Source organism: Selaginella moellendorffii, unplaced genomic scaffold, assembly GCF_000143415.4.
Source record: "Selaginella moellendorffii unplaced genomic scaffold, v1.0 SELMOscaffold_81, whole genome shotgun sequence".
In the NCBI taxonomy this organism is placed as follows: domain Eukaryota; kingdom Viridiplantae; phylum Streptophyta; class Lycopodiopsida; order Selaginellales; family Selaginellaceae; genus Selaginella; species Selaginella moellendorffii.
In genome coordinates this window covers 824,854-842,314 of record NW_003314342.1, presented here as the reverse complement: position 1 = coordinate 842,314, position 17,461 = coordinate 824,854, and the positions used below count along the sequence as shown (strand labels likewise).

At 42.7% G+C, this 17,461-nt stretch overlaps 2 protein-coding genes across 2 annotated transcripts; one reads left to right on the top strand and one right to left on the bottom strand.

Annotated features, from left to right (window-relative positions):
- Window positions 1–11,392: 11,392 nt before the first annotated feature.
- LOC9629288 (7-deoxyloganetin glucosyltransferase) lies at window positions 11,393–13,207 on the bottom strand. Its single transcript, XM_024661347.1, has 2 exons — window positions 12,634–13,207; window positions 11,393–12,572 (listed from the first exon to the last, which is right to left on the bottom strand). Exons 1-2 carry the CDS (start codon window positions 13,139–13,141, stop codon window positions 11,656–11,658), a joined length of 1,425 nt encoding a protein of 474 aa, XP_024517115.1. The 5' UTR covers window positions 13,142–13,207; the 3' UTR covers window positions 11,393–11,655.
- An 859-nt stretch (window positions 13,208–14,066) lies between these two features.
- LOC9628867 (pentatricopeptide repeat-containing protein At1g09410, mitochondrial) lies at window positions 14,067–16,076 on the top strand. The gene has a single exon (XM_024661302.1). The coding sequence runs from the start codon at window positions 14,067–14,069 to the stop codon at window positions 16,074–16,076; it is 2,010 nt and encodes a 669-aa protein (XP_024517070.1).
- Window positions 16,077–17,461: the final 1,385 nt, after the last annotated feature.

The window sequence follows — 17,461 nt, the reverse complement described above, 5'->3', positions numbered from 1 at the left end:
ACAGTTCAAGGAGACACCAGATGGCTACAAACTTCTATTTAAGCCTCTCCAATCATTATTGTCTAGGGGTATTGTAGACAAAGGTGAATAGGGGGAGCTACTTTTAAGGATCATAATCTTGGGCATAGAGGCGTTGGATTGATTTCAATCCAGATTATATAAACTAGGGGTTTCGGGATAATTAAAATGCACATTTTTGTGAGAGTAGCTTCCTCCTCCTTTGACTTTGGAGGAGCAATTAGTGCAATTGTTCAATGCAATTTTAAACTTTTGAATTTGAATTTCTCGAGAAGTCATTCAGTTTAATATTATTTAAACCCAAAAACACTTAATTCTAAATATCCCAAAACTCTTAATCAATTTAAAAAAGAGGTATATTTTTTTTCTTGGATATTTTCCCTTTATATTTAAACTTTTATGAATCATTTCTTGAATTGTTCATTTTAGTCATTTATAATCCACCACACTTCCCTATAAGTTCACATCTTCGTGAATGAAAGCTAAAAGTCACAGCTCTCTTGAGAGCCTTGACATCTTACCTTCGAGTTAAGCCTAGAATCTCAATATATAGTGTGATTCCCTTAGTCAACTAATAGAGTCGGACTTGAAACTTATTTGATACACCGGCATTCTCTATCATTCTTTTTAGTTGCTTATAACTATATGGTTGCAATTGAATAATCAAGCTTAGTTGATGGCAGCATTTACGGTGTATGTTACAGCTCCTCCTACTATTACTGTTAATCCTCATGTATGGCTAGAGTTTTTCCATAGAAATTCTAAAGATGATGTATACCATTGGTTCGATCATTTTATTGTGATTGCTACTTATCATTTTTGAGATGATGCTTAGTGTTTACAAAGGATAACATTGCCATAGTACAAATAATTTGAATGCAACCACTCATGCAGATTGGAGCATTCTCTTGGATATCTTCAAGTATGTATTTGGACATATTGATGATTATGGTGATGCCTTTTAGGCCATTTGAGTCAGTGATGCAATTTAGCATTTATTTTCAAAGCCTCTTGCTTCATGCAGAGCCAAATATGTTGGAGCGGATCAAGTTGGAATATTAAGGCCAACATTTCATCAATATCTTGTGGGATTTGTATATGCATTTGCTCTAATCACCCTTTACAATGTTTTTTTGACTGATACAACATTATGAAACATTGCCTCTTCCACTTCTTATTATATGTCTTTCAGCTCCACTTCATGTGGGAGATGGTTCTATTCTGATGGAGATTGATGTTGTTGCTCTTGTCCAAAAACAAAGACAAAGATATGATCATGGTTATGATATCTGTTGCTAGGAGTGGCCATACATATCATTATTGTTGGCATTTTTTGGATTGGCATCCTTGATTTCCTGGGTGCAGGCTTTGATGTTAACAATGTCCTGTTAGTGCTGCTATAGTAGAAGGTCTTGATACGGAGATTCTCAAAGGGGATTAAGATTTTATGTTTGAACATCAAGGAGATGTTAGAGAAGGGTATTATTTGAAAGTCTCAAATCCTCAGGCATGTGAACCCCATCTTCTGATGAAACCTAATGGGAGTATTCACTTCTGTATTGACTATCATTTGTTAATGAGGCGACTATCTCAAATATGTACCCTCTTCCTCACACTATTGATCTTCTAAATTGCCTGGGGAGAAGTTATTAATTCATAAAATTAGATTTTACTTTTGGGTATTGGTAAATGTTAATAGCTGAGGAAGATGTTCCTATGACTATTTTTTATACATTTTTTAGTTTGTACAAGTTTTTAGTGGTTTAAATAATGCTTTAATGACTTTTTAATAAATGATGGACAAAGTTCTCTATGATATATTGGAGGTGACTGCTGACTTGGAGGACTGGTGGAAGCATTTGGACTGAGGTGTGTTGTACCCCATAAAGGATGGGGAAGATCATATAATCCAAGTATGAGAACCGTGGGTATCTCATTAATGGCAGAATGTGTCATACTAAAGTCGTGGAAAAGGTGTTCCCAAAAAGAAAGCAACTTTGACACAAAGTTGTGTGTAAATTTTATGGTGCAATGCTAATAGATAGTTAGCATGAAAAAGAACTGTATTGGTCTTGGCAAGGACCTAGACACGAGAAAGAAGTGTTGTAAATGTAGGTTCGTGGAGTCGATAATGTGGAGACACCAAATGTGCCAAGGCGTGATGCCCTGAGGTTAAGTTGGCAGGGTAATGAGAGCCTCTTCCCAGAGGAATCCTAATGGAAATGGGAATGGTATGGCTTAAGCTGGAAGGCATGCGGTTAAAGTGTGGTGACCCAAATAATGATGGAGGTGTAGAATCACTAGCAATGAGTTGTAAGACTTGACAACTATGAAGCAACTAAGCAAGAGGTGCAAGATAATTGGTTAAACAGGTAGAAGGTAGTTACCCAAAACTTCTTAATGGTATAAGAAAGCTAGATATACCTTTACGGGGGATAAATTGCTTATGTTGTGATATAGTAAGTCAATGTTATATTATTGTCAAAGAGGCCATCATTGGGACACCCAAACACTCTAGAACACCAGGAGGTGGTATTTAATGTCACGAGGGCAATAAATAAGGCCCAAAGGACTAAGTCCTTTGCAAATGATGGATAGAAGGTGCTATCCAAACGTTCAAAGTTGCGAAGACAAGAAAAGATTGTTTACCTGAATTGGACAAAGCCAAAATGGAATTTTGGCAAGGCTAGTGATAGGCATATAAAAGCCCATAAGTAGCAACATTAATCCCGGTGTGTGGGATTATAAGTTGAGCATACCCGGATTGAGGAACCACTCCCTAGGCTATCAAGTATGTTCATCCTTAAGAATATTTGCTACGACATAGTAAAAAGTGCAAAACTATCCTCCTAGTCTAAAGGAGAATAACCAAGGGAAATGTGTGAGGCCAAAAGCAAGTAGTAAGGGGATAGAACCAAACCATAGGAATCGAATTGCATAACTAAAGGTGGTTATGCCAGTTGGGAGTGGAAAATCAAGTGGGTGCTCAAGCATGTTGTTACTAGCAACCGTGATGCCATGGAGAGTCTAAAGCATGGAATTGTCAATGTTAAACCATATGGCAATTAAAAAGCTTACGAAAGGAGAGGCCTTAGCAAGCTAAGGGACAGAGTTCCTTTAAAGGTTCCCAAAGACAATTCTAGGTAACTTAGTACCTAGAAAACCAAGTGTAAATAGTTCATAGAACGTGTGAAATTAGAGTGGTGCAGCAAAAGTGTGGCCTTGAAACTTGTTATAACACAATGCTATCAAGGTTGGGGAAGCAGTTCCCAAGTGCTCAAAGGGATGGCTTTGAATGAAAGTCGATGGTCAAGGACTTTCACGCTTGTGCATGAAACCATGTTACGTTGGTCGGATGACTTGCTAAGTGAGATTGGCAAGTTAGGGGAACAAATCCCCTAGTTGAAGGTGCCAACTTAAAAAAGGGTGGCCCATGGGGCCAAGCATGGAGGAGTTCATGCATGATCACAGACTTGTCAAGTGAAAGGGCTTGGCAGTGCGAAGGAACTAGGTTCCTAAGCTGTGATTTGTAGTGCACTTTAACTATAAGTTGGTGCACTGGCGTGGGGAGTCATGCTAGACATCTTAGGCGATGCTTTCCGTAGATGTATATATGGAGGCTGGGTTTAAGTCCCGACCCTCTAATGCTTGGGTTTAAGTTCCAACTCACTAGGGCGCGGTGATGGTTTGAAATATGAGGACACTCATTTTTCCGTGGTCATAGACTCTTAGACTGGCTTGGGCATACCGCCAAGCGGGGGATGCCCCGGAGTCGTGATGTACAGTTAAATTGCTTAGTGTGGCTCGGCATATCTAACTTGAACACTTTTGTGCGAGTGGCACTAAGGGCGTGGTGAGTGAGATGGGGACACCTAGTCTCAGTTGCTATGGACCCTCAGCCGGAAGGGCTGGCTTGGGTGCACTGCCAAGTGTGAGGGATGCCCCCGGGGTCATGGTGAACAACTTAAAGGTTTGGAAAACTTAGTACTTATTGGCAAATCTGTTAAGGTGTCAAGGTTAAATCACTAGGTGATCTTATGGCTAAAATAAGGACAAAGTCCTTGTGAGGTTAAGGGATAAGGTTTCTAGTTCAAAGTGTTGATTTGAACTATTGATGACGGTGTGGCTTGGTCAGGTGACCAAGTGGGAAGAACACCTAAGGGAAATGATCTGTGATAATGCGATGGCATAGTGAGTCCGAAGAAAGTAGTCTTTATAACAAACCCATGGGAGGGTCACAAAGTTGGGCCAGGGATAGAGCCCATAGTAGAAAATGCTAAAGAGATGTACTAGAGGTGAACACCCTCTGGACTTGGCAAAGCAAAGTCCTTGCTATGGAACTGAAAGGATACTGTAAAGAACCAACTCCCCGAGGTGTCGTAGGCTAAAGGATCCCCGAAAGCATGACCGAAATGACAAAGAGTTCATCGGATGGGACCGAGTCTGAGATCGAGTCCAAGACTGACTCTGAGACCGAGTTCGAGATAGAGTCCGGGATCGAGTCCGAGGCCGATACAGAGACCGAGTTCAAGATTGAGTTCGAGATCGAGTTCGAGACAGAGTCCGAGATTCGAGATCGGGTCCGAGACAGAGTCCGAGGTCGAGTCTGAAGTCGAGTCCGAGATCGAGTCTGAGATCGAGTCCAAGACCGAGTCCAAAGTCGGGTCCGAGATCGAGTCCAAAACCGAGTTCGAGTATTAATACAGGTCAAGGGGTGAAAGCCCAAAGCGTGCGTCTCCCAGGGGGGGGGGGGCTGCAGGGGGTTCCAAAAGTATAGTAGGGATAGGGAGGTCCAGGAACCAGTCTTGAAGGACTTCCAAATTGGTGGTGCTTCCAAATTGACTTGAGGTTGAGACTGGGGCTGAGGGGCCTTGGGTGGGAGTGAGCATGGACTCGGGTGGTGCCAGAGGGCCACTTAAGGAAGTGCTCAAGAGCAGCTCCCACTCCCGAAAGGAAAACCGACTACAATGCTTCCGGCTCATGTGGAGTGGTGCCTCACTTAAGTACCTTGTGGCTCATTGGTCCTCGCCCTTCCTAAGGGCTTGGACCTTCCCTTCGGGATGGAAGTAGGGGGGTAGAGGTACCCATACTAGGCCATTAGGCCACGGTGTTTCACCCTGGTGTCCCGAAGTAAGTGTTGCACCCAAGGCTTGGGATTTAGAGGGTCCTATAATTAAGTCTTGTGGTATCAAGGGATGTTAGGAACCTGGAAGCTTGGTGTGCTTAACTGCTTGTGCCTGCGGGGAGTGTAGCCGAACCTTAAGTCTAGTCTAACCCGGGGAGGGGGATTGGGAAAGATTTGGGAATCCGTGGATGGATGGCTAACACTCTATTGCTCGTGTAGTGAGTAATTGAAACCAAGTAGGACCAAGTAAGAGCTGGTACCATAGGCGAGAACCTTGGCGAGGGAACTTAGCTAAAGCCAAGGCAGTGTTGGTTGGATAGATAAGGTAAGCTGGCAAAATGGAAAGGAAAAATTTGTGGCTTACAGATACCTCAAGAATGGAGGTAGTGATCCGATATTGCTGAGTGGAATAATCAAGGATAGGAGCAAAAGACTAGCGGCTAAAAAAAGAGCCATAGGAATCATGGGAAAGAATCCAAAAGGCAAAGTTAGGCCAAGAACACTAATGTGTTGGGTGTTAACGAATTGTGGGAAAGGCAATGTGTTTCCAAGAATGGATTCCCAATTGCTCCAATTTGGCGAAAGTGGAAGCTCCAAGGAAAGGAGCGGTAAAGTAGCCAAATGATAGGGCCATGGACAGCCCTAGCACAAATTATGATAACTAGAACTTAGTGCCCAAGGTGGCACGAAATAGAAAAGAGGATGATATTGCCCTCAAGTAGAGTGCTTCCTAGGATGGGAAATTGGAGTTGCACAATATGTGCAATGCAAGGTGTCAGAGACACCTAAGAAATTGACCTCAAGAAGTCAAAAGTAAAAGTTCCAAAGTGAAAAGGTTATATCAATGGAAACTAAAACTACTCGAGAAGGAATAGAGGGATTGAGATAAAGACAGTGTTTCTAACAAGTTTAATGAGAATTAAACCAATAAAAAGAGAGAACCACCACAAATGGTCCAATCAGTCTCTAAATTGGAGAGACTGTCCTCTTTAGAGGATGGGCAAGGCATGGTGAGCCTTCGATATCAAACCATTGACGAATATTGGTGAAGTGTTAAGAATGGAAAAGGTAATACATGTTGGTATTACTTTATAAAATAGTTTATTGTTCGATGAGGACATCGAACTTTGTCTATAAGTGGTGGAGTTGTGAGACACAAAATCCCTAGGCCCCAAAGTGGAGCCGAAAGGGTGCTATGTGGTAATGGTTGAAGCGAAATCCAAATGAGCATAACACGTTTGGACTAAAAGCTCTGACTTGAAAGGTCGAGAGCAGGAGTGGAACTCCCAATGAAGTGCTCGACAAACAAGCACAAAGCAAGCAATAAGTGAGTCTCTAGAAAAGGGACACAAGAGGACCAACACATGACACGTGGAAGAGTACGAGATGGACCCGAGTTGGAGTCCAAGATGGATCCGAGATGGAGTTTGAGATGGACCCGAAATGGAGTCCGAGATGGACCCGAGATGGAGTCCGAGATGGACCCGAGTTGGAGTCCGAGATGGACCCAAGATAGAGTCTGAGATGGACCCGAGTTGGAGTCCGAGATGGATCTGAGATGGAGTCCGAGATGGACCCGAGATGGACCCGAGATGGAGTTGGAAGTTGGGAGTTTGTTGGGAGTTCCACTCCCGCTCTCGACTTTTCAAGTCAGAGCTTTTAGCCCAAACGTGTTATGCTTGTTTGGCTTTTGCTGCAGCCACTACCACATGGCACCCTTTCGACTTTATTTTGGGGCTTTGGGATTTGTGTTTCACATTATGGAGGTTATGCGTGAGACTCCTACAAGTGGCTGGAGGTGTGGTTAAGTGATTAAAGTAGAATGGAAAATTTAGTCATTTACAATCTGTGAATTAGGAGTGGGCATTAACAATTATAGATGACTTCCCCAATTTTGGCATATCATAACTACACTCAACTTTTCATTTTGTGCATGGATGTTTTTGATATCGATTTTGGTGGTGTGTTGATGCAAAAGAGCCTGAGTATGCCTGGTCAGTACCATTGCATTGCATACATTAACTATACATTAAAACTAGTGGAAGTGAATTATTTTGCAATAGAGTAGTAGTGTTTAGCAATAATTTGGGGTTTTGAAAAGTTTTATACATATTTGCATAGTTCTTAGGCATTACTAAAAAGTGATTATATTGTGGTTACTTGTTTAAGCTAATAAGACACATTATTTCTTTGATGATGCAATTTATTTTGATTCCACCAAACTTCAAGCTTGAACTTGGTTAAAGGACAAGGCTTCATAGTTAGTGTTATGGGCTGTAAATACCAATAATTGAGTTATGCCAAGAAATTTGGTCATTTCATCCTAATTGATATTTTAGTTAGCAAAGTAGATACAGAATAGAGCATAGAAGCTGAGTAACATTCTTTTATAACTTTCTCTAGAGCATGATTCCTCTAGATTCTAGCAATAAAGATAGATAGGGTAAGAAGATATGGTTTCCAAGTGCCTTCATAAACCAATATAAAGATCTTCGAGTAGAAATAAAACTAAATGTATCAAAATGAAAGATTCCTAGCGAAGAAAGATTTCCAACTCACATATTAATTGATACTCATAAAAGACTTACCATTCAAGCTTTAGGCTAAAAGAAAATTAAAGTCTAGCACCATTTGTTTTTACTTAACATATGTTAAATAAACCAATATATAAGGTGAACTTGATGCAAGTGTATTAGTAACAAACTAAACATAGTAAAATAAAGAAGATTCCTCTTTTTTGAATTGCAATGACTACAATTATAACAATTTTTAGAAATAACCACCAAACAAAGCACCAAATTTAAATTACAAGATAGGAAATGGTTGGAAGTAGTGGACAAACACCACTACTAAGCATTCTTTGAGTAGTGGCAAAAAAAAGTAGTAATTGCTTTCAATAATTGCTACAAAGGTTTTTGGTGAATGCGTGGAAGAAAGTTATAAGCAACGAAAAAAAAATGATTTAAAAGACAATCTATGGGGTTCAAATATAAAAGGAAAAGGGCCTATCAATAAAAGTGCATTTCTTTTCCAATCGGTTAAGGGTTTTGGGATATTTGAGGTTAAGTATCCTTGGGTTTGAATAGTACTAGGTTAGGTGACATCCTGAGCTTATATAAGTGTTAAATCTTTTCTTCAAATCTCATAAATTTAGCTTTGATTTACATGTTAGTCTTAGCTTAAATGCTCTAAAATTATATAAGCAACCAAAGAGAATAACTCGAGAAATGGTCCATAAGGGTTCAAATATAGAAGGAAAGAGCCCATAAACAAGAGTGCACCCCTTTTTCTAATTGGTTAAGGGTTTTAAGATATTTAGGGTTAAACGTTCTTGGGTTTGAATAGTATTGGGCTGAGTGACCTCCTAAGAAATCTAAATTTAGAAGCTTACATTTGGTATTAAAGCGGTTTCGACTCCAACTCTATTGGTTGGTTACGGAAATCACACCACATATTGATTGACATTTAATTAGTCCAATTTGCTCTTGTTAGGCTTGACCCGAGGGGTAGGGTGTCAAGAGAGCGAAGCTCTTAAAAGAGTTGCAGTTCTCAACTTCTATTCACGAGGGCGTGAATTTGGGTTAAGTGTCCTTAGGTTTGAATAGTACTAGGCTACGTGACCTCCTGAGAAGTCCAAATTTAAGAGCTTACAAATTATTCAAATATATCACTCTATATTCATGTTCTTTCGTTCCTTGGTTGTACGCTTATAAGTTGCTCTATGGGCTATGTGACCTCTCGAGAAGTTCAAATTTAGGAGCTTATAGATTATTTAAATATATCACTCCATATTCATGTTCTTTAGTTCCTTGGTTGTACACTTATAAGTTGCTCTATACTTTTGTTCTTTTGTTCTTTGATTGTACATTTCAGAATTATTCTATGCTATAATTCTTTGGCTCTTTGGCTATATGCTTAGGAATTTGACTTCGTCCCTTTGTTAAGTGGCCCAAGGCCTTCAAACTCAAATCCCACTCCATATATATATCTAAGGGTTAAGTTTCCACTTTATGGTTATCTTATGATAAATCATTATAAACAATGTATATTATAGGAATGAGTACTAGAAGTAGTTGAGAAGAACTTTTCACATCACACAAATTATAGGTGAAAATGAGAAGTTTTTGACACTACACATTAATGATGATCTAAATATCATTTTCATGTTCTTCAACACATGTGTCAATGCATATTTGGAAGGGATCACAAAGGGGTGGTTGCTAAATAAGTCCAAAAGTAAAACAACTTATGATTGCCACTATAGCTAGCTTTATTTCATATGACATATAGTTTAAAAGTATAATAAAATTTCTAGGATCTTTCCTAAATATATTATCTTCTTCGATATAAAAGTGTGCCATTTGAGACACCAATTTACACTTAACTTGTTGCAAAGGATATAAAGGATGGAAGAATATATCTAATAATATTTATAAGATTTTAAAAGGCATGAAAGATAGATTATGTTTGGGAATTAGAATGCCTTGGGAAAGAGACCTCTACATTAAACTAAGAAGAAGTTATTAATGCTGGTAATGATGGTGATATCAATAATGATGAAAAGGAGGATGAGGAAGTTCCACCACTAAATGGTTAAAATCTGGAATAAGTTCTGCCAATAAATAACAATAATTGAAAAGTTCAAAAAATATTATATCAATTTTAAAACTTACTGTTACAAACCAAAAGGGGACATATGTGTTTTATAGCAATGATTTTTTATAGTAGTTTCATTCATGTTTGACGAGATGCTCATGATGAGGAGTTAGAGGAACTCTCATTAATAATATACTATATAATAATAGCATTTTATTTATTATTTTTTCATTCAGTTAACTCTTTTATAGATTTGCTTTGTTTCCCCAATAACACACCAAAGCATTATGGGTGTCTTTAGTGGCTCGTATAGTAAATTGTTGACATCTTTCATGAAAATGACATGAATATAGATATATAACACTAGTTCAACTATTTGTGTTGAAAGATATAAAAAAATTTGCTCATACTTCATTCTCTTTAACTTTTTAAATAGTTTTTTTATATATTAATGGGAAAGTTGAGAATTAAACTAATGACAACATGCATGATACATTCCTTTTGTCAAAAACTCTTCTACTTGAAGTTAGCCATATCATTTTCCTTCTGCTAAATAACCCCAATTTAATATATAAGTTTATAATGTGTGCAATGAAAGTTCATTTTAAATCATTCTCTCTAGGTGCATTATGGATCTTGTTAGTATCAGCATTAGGCAAGCCTGAAAAATAAGTAGGTACTTTATATTTTATAAACCTTCTAAACTATTTATTTTCTAGGTTATGATGTGGACTTGCTATACTTTTTACAAAAACATGCATGATAGGTTTCATGATAGGAAGCATATAGGATACATTTTGCTTAGGTATGATAGTTTCACTAACATCATACCTAACTTTGTAAATGAGCAAATTTATTATATGTTTCTTGGGTATTGATTTTAAACTCCATTAGCAATACAAATTCTATTTTAACTCTATTACCCATAAAATGGTGTTGTGATTGATTACATCTATTTTGTAGATGATAGTCATCTAGAATTTCTAAAGCTGGAGGCTTTGGAAGTTTTCTTAAATATATTCTTCCCACAATCCCAATATAAAAAGAGGCATAAAAGGAATTGATGATAATGTAGAACAAAGTTATTATAAGTAATTAAAGGGATTGGATGCACTTTTATTTATGGGCTATTTTCTTCAGTATTAAATCTCTTTTATGGGATACTATTGCGTAAGGATTGAGTTGCAAAATACCATATCTCATTTGAGCATCACATTGAATAGCTATTAGGCTACATCATGATTGCCACTCAAATGCCAAGATCATTGAGTTCCACAACATGAGATTCCATTGCTCCTCCTCATAATCAAAGAGGTCTTGGCCTCGATGATGCAATCGTTGTCACTGTAGGCCACCAGGATCATGTTCTAGAACATGGTGCTCACCAAAGGAGTGGAACCCAAAATAACTTGCACTCAATTGACATTGCCATGAGTAGAGATTAGAGCATTCACAGACATGAGATCCCACTCAGGCATCTCAAGAAAGAGCTTCTCCACCTTCTCGATAGATCCATTGTGAGCAAATCCTACAATGAGAGAGTTCCACAACACTAGATTTTTCTCTAGCATCGTGTCCTCGCCTTTTCCATATTCCTGGCTTGGGACCCCAGGTTGCTAAATTCCATTTAGTTGCAAAAACATTCTCGGCATCTATCAAACTAGGTATTGTTTTTGTAGCATTGCGGTCCAAGAGATCACATCTTTCTCGGGCATGGTATCAAGAGAAGCTTCGATTAATGCAAATGCACGTTCTGCGCATATGCTGTGAGCATCGCGTTCCAGCAAACGAGATTCTGGGCAAGGCACGATCAAAAACCTGCTTAGCGGAATCCCCGTCGCCCTCTTGGCCATAGGCGACGATCATGATCGTTGCTGCGACAGCGTTTTTGATCGGTATCCCCGCGAAGATCTTCTTTACCAGGCAAGGCTCTCCACGAATTTCTTGAGGTTCGTGTGAGAAGAACCTCCGGGAGAAGCAGCCTTGACAGCCAATTCTCGAATCTCCATCGCCCTGGCTTTCAATCTCCTGCCTTGCTCTCCCTCCATGATCGCCCTCACTTTCTCTTCCACCTCTTCTCTCGGCGCAAATCCATCCTTCCCTCCAGATCTCGAGAATGCCACTCCCACGCCCTCGCCTTCCAGCACCAGCTTGGCATTCGTGTTTTGCTCAAACATAGATGGCCACCCCAGCATTGGCACTCCACACGCCAAGCTCTCGAGCATGGAGTTCCATCCGCAGTGAGTGAGAAAAGCCCCTGTTGATTCGTGCTGCAAGATCTCTAGCTGCGGCGCCCATCTCACGAACAATCCTCTCCCGCCAGTCCTGCTCACGAAACCTTTGTAGAACTCCTCGTCCATGCCAAGAACAGAGTTTGATCGTATCACCCAGAGAAAAGAAACCTTGCTTGCCTCCAATCCCAGCGCGATCTCCTCGAATTGCTTGGCAGTCATGAAGGAGATGCTTCCAAACGAAACATAGAGGACCGAACCACGATCACGCTTGTCTAGCCATGGAAGACAAGATTCATCCGGAGTTCTCAGGTTTACCTCTTGCAATCCAGTCGAATCGATCCCCTCTCCCTTGAGAGGAAACAATGGTCCAACCGGCACGAAATTCTCCCCGAATCCTTCCCTCATCGCTTCGAAAATTCGCGGCTCGATGTCGTGGACAGAGTTTATCAGAAACCAAGAATCCAGTGCGATCCTCTTGGAGCGATACAGTGATAGTTCTTCCCCGTTCTTCTGGAATTCTCCGTCGTGCATGAAGACTGGAATGTCTTGCGATCTTATCTCCATTCCAGGGATGTAAGAAATCAGCTTTTCATCTCCCGCTGGCACCATAGAAATCCCAAGTTTTCTTAGAACACACTTCTAGATCAATCAAAGCTTCACCTTTGACAGGAACGTCTCCCATCTCCAGGAGCTTTGGAACGTGGAATTCTATGGCAGCCCAAGCAGCGTTTCCCGGCCAAAAGCTCGCTCCAGCCAATCCAGCCTTCTTTGCAGCGTGTGGAGCACTGAGATGGTAAAAGTCCGAGACGACACACGCGACTCTGGGGCCGTCTCGATCGATCCGGGACAAGAGCTCCGCGAGTGGATCCTCCATTCGGAAGATGGCCTCGCAGAAGGCGGCCTGCGCGTCGAAGTTCTTCTCGTCGAAGCCATTGGGAACTCGCAAGTCCATAGAGATGGACTCGAGGCGAATGTCGTGGCCATTACTCACAGGATTGTCCTCGCTCTTCCAGGATTGCTGCAAGGTTTCGTGGATGCTATCAACGTTGATGATGGTCACAGTGACTCCGAGGAGCGCGAGCTTCCGGGCGAGATAGATGATTGGAACGACATGTCCCTGTGCTGGAACTGGGATAAGAACAACTTGAAATTTCGAGAGAGAGCCCATGAAAAAAGAAGAAACTTTTCAAAGAGGAAGTTTTGATGGATCATTTGATGTACCAGCACTTATGGGCTGAATTGGACATTGTTCTTTCCTCTACGTCTTGTCTTTCATTATTTGTATGATTGGAAATACGAACCATACAGTCCAAAAGATGGACATATTGGGGTAATATTTAGTGGTGAGAATTCTACGTTGTGGCTTGAAGCCTAATAGCCACATATTTGTTTTGTCCTATTGCACTAAAAAAACAAAATTAACTCTTTGTAAAAACTGTTAAAGCTCTAAAAAAATTTAAAATCAGATATTACAGTTAAATCCTATCTGCTGGAGATCATATTCCTCACGCTCTAAGTGACAAGTGGAAGTCCTTTAAAAAACTATCAGCTTGCATTGAGGCCTTAGCATTTCCCCTCGTTCTAATTATCTGATGGTCAACTCTCGCGTTTTAGGGTTGGGCTTGTCCTGGTCATCGTCAACAACCACCGGCAGGGATGGTCTAACCAGAATTGTAATACGGGAGATTGGATGGAACAATTGCAATTTAAAGTCGTCCTACTTTCCAAGGACGAGTATCTTGGAAAGCTGGCCGACTTTAAAAGGCTTTTCATAGTCCAGAAGGTTGATGTATTTCAACTCCACAGGCTTTTTAGCATTGTCTTTACCATAGAAACTCACAATGGTAGATACCTCAAATCCAGAGAGAGGTTTGACAAAGATGAATCACAGCTTAGTGAGCTTGAATTGTTTTACCCAAAAACATCCACTCTCCATCTTGCTCCTTTTCCCCAAGTACTTCATACTCTAGATTGTTGGTGTTGGAAGAGAATAAAATCTTCTCCACTTTCATTGGGAGTTCTACATCTAATCCTTTGCTAAACCCTTTCAAACCCTAATTCTTGGAACTCAGTTTCACAAAAGGTAGCTATGTATGATCTTCTCTCTTTGTGCTTCCTTTCCACTAAAGGTCTCTTGTGGTGACTTGAGAGGTGATCGGGGAGAGGTTTCTTTCTTTGCTGGGCTGCTACGATCTGCCGCGCAATCCCACCGGGTGAATGAAATTCACGAGATTCACGACAGGGTCTTGAGCAGTCGCCATAGCACGAATGTTTTCCTTGCCAATCTCGTCGTCCAGAGCTACGGGAGATGCGGGGACATGGAAAGGGCCAGATTGGCCTTCGATCGCATCCGCCGACCCAATGTCTTCTCGTGGACGATCATGCTCTCGGCAATTGCCCAGAATGGAACCTTGGACGACGCTCGAGCGTGGTTCGAAGCGATGCCCAAGAGAGATCCGGTCTCATGGGTCGTGATGATAAAACGCTACGCCGCTGATGGGAACCTGGATCAAGCCCAGGAACTGTTTGATCGAATGCCCGAGAAGAATGTAGTGGCATGGACTGTGATGCTTACCGCACTTGCCCAGAAAGGGGAATTTGATCGTGCGAAAGAGTTGTTTGATAGGATGCCTGAAAGAAATCCGGTTTCTTGGGGTGCTCTGATATCGTCTTACGCAGCGCACAACCGGCTGGAAGAAGCGAAGCGTTTGTTTGATGCGATGGAGAAACCAAACATTCACGTCTACACTGCGATGATCACTGCGTATGCCAAAGCCGGAGAAATTGCAAATGCGGAGAGGATGTTTGCTCTCATGCCTGAGAAGGACGTAGTCGCTCAAACTACAATGCTGCAAGCGTTTTCTCACAATGGTCTTGTCGAAAACGCAAGGAAGATCTTTGATGTAATCCTTGACAAGGATGAAATGGCTTGGAATGCTATGATCACTGCATATGCCCAAAACGGGGAAGCATTTCGTGCAAAGCAAGTGTTTGATTCCATGCCCGCAAAGAGACGAAACATCGTCACTTGGAACTCGATGCTCTCGGCGTTTAATCTCAATGGCCATCCTCACCGAGCTCTGGAGCTGCTGAAAACCATGCAGCTCGAGAGGATCAAACCAAACGAGATAACTTTCATCGCAGCGCTGGGAGCCTGCGCTGATGCTGGCGAGCTCGAAACCGGACGAGCGCTCCACGCCGAGATCATCAATCGAGGCCTCGACCGCGACCAACGCATCCAGGTCTCGCTGGTGAGCATGTATGGGAAATGCCGCAGCCTGGTGGACGCCGTCACAGTCTTCGATCAAACCCGAGCGAGCCTCCGCGACGCTGTTTGCTGGACTGCGATGATCACGGCCTTTGGAGAGAACCACCACTGCCGCGAGGCCATCCAAGCTCTCGCTGGAATGGACTTGGAAGGCGTGGAAGCCAACCATGTCACCTTCGTCGGCCTCGTCAATGGGGTCACTTCTCTCGGAGAAGCCAAGCTTGTCCACGAGGAGATCATCCAGGCGAGGCTCCACTCTCAGAAGCTTGACACTGCTCTCGTCCAGATGTTCACGAAGTGTGGATCACTGCCCAGTGCCGAGGCTGTCTTCCGGCAAATTCCTCCACTCCAGAGGGACGTAGCTTCTTACGACGCCATGGTCTCGGCCTACTCTCAAGCTGGCGAGTCCCAGGCGGCCATCCGGACTTTCGAGCTCATGCTGTTGGAGGGCGGCGCTGCGGCGGACGAAATCGTGTTTGTGAGCGTGCTCTCAGTCTGTAGCCATGCTGGAATGCTGAGTAGAGGACTCGAGCTCTTCCGGAGCATGCAGGAGGACTTTGGTTTGAGGCCGAGCGTGGATCACTTTGTGTGCGTGGTGGATCTGCTGGGACGGTCGGGGCAGCTTCAGCTAGCGCAGGAGCTCGTCGATGTCATGCCGTTTGAGCCGGGTCCCGTGCCTTGGACGATCCTGCTCGACTCGAGCAACAAGGTTTGCGACGGGAGCGAGCGGCAGGCCTCGGTTGCCGCCGAGAGGACGCTCCAACTGGAGCCCGAGGTCTCTGCTTCGTACGTGCTCTCTAGCTCGTCTTCCATGAGGAAGTTCTCGTCGAGCTAGCTCGGCACCATCTTTGTGAATGTGAAACGCAAGTTTGGATTAGAAAAATCGAATGGAACAACACAGTAAGGTCTTATTTCTTCTGTCAGTGAAACCTGTCAAGTGCCCTCTCACGCATAGAACCAGTAGATTGATGTGTATGGCGATCTGAATCTTTCACCATTTTTGCCAGGATTGGTGGGTGGCAGACCTCCACGCGGGGACAACCGCTCGATCCTCGTTGCACGCGCTATTCCTTCCCTGAAAGTGGAAACTCTTAGAATCTCAACTCGCAGATAGAAAACTTACGGCTCTCCGCTGCTGCTGGTCCTCTCTAGACGAAGCACCGGAACACTCGAGTTGTCGTTTGAAACTTTCTCGGTCACTTTGCCAGTCACACGACTGTAAGTCGGAGAGTAGATGGTCCAAGTCGGCTGTCCGCCGCTCGCATCAGCTTGATAAAGGAAATAGTGACTCCCAACAATCTCTCGTCCGGGAACAGAGCTCAGGGAGGCCGAGGCTCCCTTTAGAACCCAGGAAGAATTCTCGTAAGTGTAGAGCTGGAATCCCTCGCCAAAGTAGGATGCCACGACCTTGGTACTGTTGCTTGTTGCGTTTGAAAGGCCCGAAGCGGCAGGCCTCTTGAGCTGGGAGAAGAATGCGTACTCGCTCTCGTAGTCCACGGCTAGAGTGTCTCCCGCTTTGGTGCAAAGGTTGGCCGCAGGAGCCACTCCTCCACTCACTGGATATCGCTGGATATAAGAAATGCCTGTGCGTCCACTGAAAGAAGTAACTTGGAGGAGCAGTGCATCGATGTTTCCAGCTGATGGAGTTTTGTCCAGCACTTTGCCTGGCAGAAAACAACGAAAGAAAAAACATATAAAAACCACAAACCACTGCAAAAGATAGAACAAGCGACAAGGTACCTGTGACTGTGAGCGATGGAGTCGCAGAGTCTGGATCTCCAGGACTTCTAAACAGCGACCAGGACGGTCGTCCACCGTTGGCATCTGGAAACTGGAGGAAATAGTGGACTCCAATTCGCCGCGTATAGTTCTTGTCCGAGGTGTAGAACAAATCCGCCCAAGCAACGTCGAACTCCCAGGCCTTGGACGCAGCATTGCAAGCGTAGAGCTGCTTGCCACGGCCTCTCACGCGGAGGTGCGCGCTGGAATCCACCCAGAGAGACAAAGTTTAGCATTCGAAAGAAAAAAAACTCCTACGATCAACATAAACATAAAGAAGCAATGAGGAAGCATTGATGCTTACTAATTTCCTGGAGGAGGTGCCGCTGGATCGGCCACAGCAATCACTACAAGACATGCTAGAGCTAGAAATCTCGCAAAGAACACCATCTTTGAATGTTTACCTGGAAAGAATGCGAGCTCGGCAAGTTTATCTAGGCC

Excerpts from the sequence above, each read along its gene's own strand:
- LOC9628867 (XM_024661302.1), top strand. The coding sequence starts at position 14,067 with ATGATCTTCTCTCTTTGTGCTTCCTTTCCACTAAAGGTCTCTTGTGGT.
- LOC9629288 (XM_024661347.1), bottom strand. The coding sequence starts at position 13,141 with ATGGGCTCTCTCTCGAAATTTCAAGTTGTTCTTATCCCAGTTCCAGCA. Across the intron at positions 12,573-12,633 it reads GGGAGACGTTCCTGTCAAAG|CGGGAGATGAAAAGCTGATT; the intron begins GTGAAGCTTTGA and ends CTATGGTGCCAG.